We start from the raw sequence: 1,889 nt of genomic DNA, 5'->3' as shown, positions 1-1,889 counted from the left end.
TATTTAAAAATCTATCTGAAAATTGATGGAATACAGTATTTGAACAAATGTGAACAAATTTAAAATTTAAATAACTAAACATTTATTCCAAACAGTGAATGACTACTTAGCTATGTAAAATGACATTCAGTATAGGCATATCCAAAGATAAAATGTCAAATTTTTGTTTTTAAAGTAAATGAAAATAGGTGTGAGTGAGAGAGTGAATGGTTGTTTGTCTTGCTTGTCTTTATGTGTCCCTGTGATGGACTGGAGACCTGTCCAGGGTGTCCCCGGCCTCTTGCATCCAGATTGCTGGGCATGGGCACCAGTGAGCCCCCAGGACCCAGAATGGAAGAAGCTGGTTATGATAATGGATGGATGCTTATGAGTCATGATCAATCACCCACTTGATCCAGTCAACGTACTGCCTCACTTTGGTGTAGACACCTGGGTAGAATGGATTTGCACAGCTGACACCCCAGGAAACGAGGCCCTCAAGGTAGCCATTGCAGACAAGTGGACCACCGGAGTCACCCTGGGGAGTCATAAATAAAATTTGAAATAAAATGTTTTTACTTGGGCCAATATTAAAAACAAGTAACAACTTTTGCAGCAGCGTTTTCATTAGAATAATGTATTATCTTTATGTGGTCACTTTGTGTATATTTGCTATGATGGACACCTTCATTTGGTAATGAAATATCTCAGGAGTCATTAGTTGGACACAATAAATGCTGTCAGAACTCCTTCACATAAATTGTTCTCCAAAAAAAAACACACACACAAAATAAATCCATCAGATTTATAATGTAATGCAGCAAAAAAAAAAAAAATAATAATTCAAAGCTGGCCACATGTGCAGGACTACAGTAATCATTATACTGAAAGTATTGCCTGCACCGAAACAGAATTTATGAGGTATTTGTACCTGGCAGGAATCTTTGCCGCCAAATATAGACCCAGCACAAATCATATTTGAGGTGGTCTTGCCCCAGTAGTACCAGCTGCAGAAAGGATTTTCTCTCACGTTCACAGCTTGTAGAACAGGGGAGAGCTTGACACTGTGAAGCTGTGTCACCCCCCAGCCACTCACTTTGCAGACATCCCCCCATAATGAGGGGGTGTTTTTATCAGGCAGGGTGACAGGCTGGACGTAAGCGTTGAGCTCTGCCGGCTCGCTCAGCTGTGACAGAAAGTAAAGTTGGAGCCACACAATCATGTGATGTTGACCAAGTATCATTTGTCTGTTACACATGAGGAGCATGCTGACGTTTCTGCTAACCTTAATAAGCATGATGTCATTATCGAAGGTCTTATAGTTGTAGTTGTGAACATATATCTTTGAGACGTTGAAGACCTGCTCAAATCCTTCTGTTTCCTCCAAGTTGTGCTCACTCAGCACCACCATCATCAACTGGCTCCTGGGAGACACAAACAGAAACAAATTACTGACTTCTGACTGAGAAACACAATAAAATAAATGTAAACATTTGCTAATATTAAAACGAAAGTGAGTTCTGATTTTGAATGAGGAAACTAAAGCTAGATACAGTTCTGAAAATAATGGCACTCAAGGTGAGGGGTCAGTACTGACGGCCTCCAGCAGTGGGCAGCAGACACCACCCACTGGGCATCCACCAAGGTTCCTCCACAGTAATGGTTCCCAATCTCTGTTTGCACCGAAGCCTGATGTTTGATTGAATATTTCTCAACCTCCTGACCCCCAATGATCCGCTGTGCATGAGTCTCTGTAGGGAGGATTTATAATGTTAGGATCTTTTTGTTTGAATAAAAAGAGCTACAATTAAAGTTAATTGTTAAACCACTTTCAAAACACAAAATAAGTCTGTAGCAGCACTGTAGCAGTACTGTAGGAAATTAGAACACACACACATATCCCCCCCCCC

At 40.8% G+C, this 1,889-nt stretch overlaps 1 protein-coding gene across 1 annotated transcript in view; it reads right to left on the bottom strand.

Moving 5' to 3' along the window:
- Window positions 1-364: 364 nt before the first annotated feature.
- The window catches only part of LOC119416614 (trypsin-like), a 1,896-nt gene continuing 371 nt past the window's right edge, over window positions 365-1,889 (bottom strand). Inside the window, exons 2-5 of the mRNA XM_037683804.1 lie at window positions 1,577-1,730; window positions 1,265-1,403; window positions 911-1,165; window positions 365-517 (exon numbers count right to left, since the gene is read on the bottom strand). Of these exons, the coding sequence (XP_037539732.1) occupies window positions 365-517; window positions 911-1,165; window positions 1,265-1,403; window positions 1,577-1,730 (701 nt within the window). The remainder of the gene's footprint in view (window positions 518-910; window positions 1,166-1,264; window positions 1,404-1,576; window positions 1,731-1,889) is intronic.

Source organism: Nematolebias whitei, chromosome 11 (assembly GCF_014905685.2).
Source record: "Nematolebias whitei isolate Nwh7 chromosome 11, NemWhi1, whole genome shotgun sequence".
Taxonomy (NCBI): Eukaryota; Metazoa; Chordata; class Actinopteri; order Cyprinodontiformes; family Rivulidae; genus Nematolebias; species Nematolebias whitei.
The sequence above is the reverse complement of the archived record's forward strand: the minus strand, read 5'-3'. Positions and strand labels throughout refer to the sequence as shown.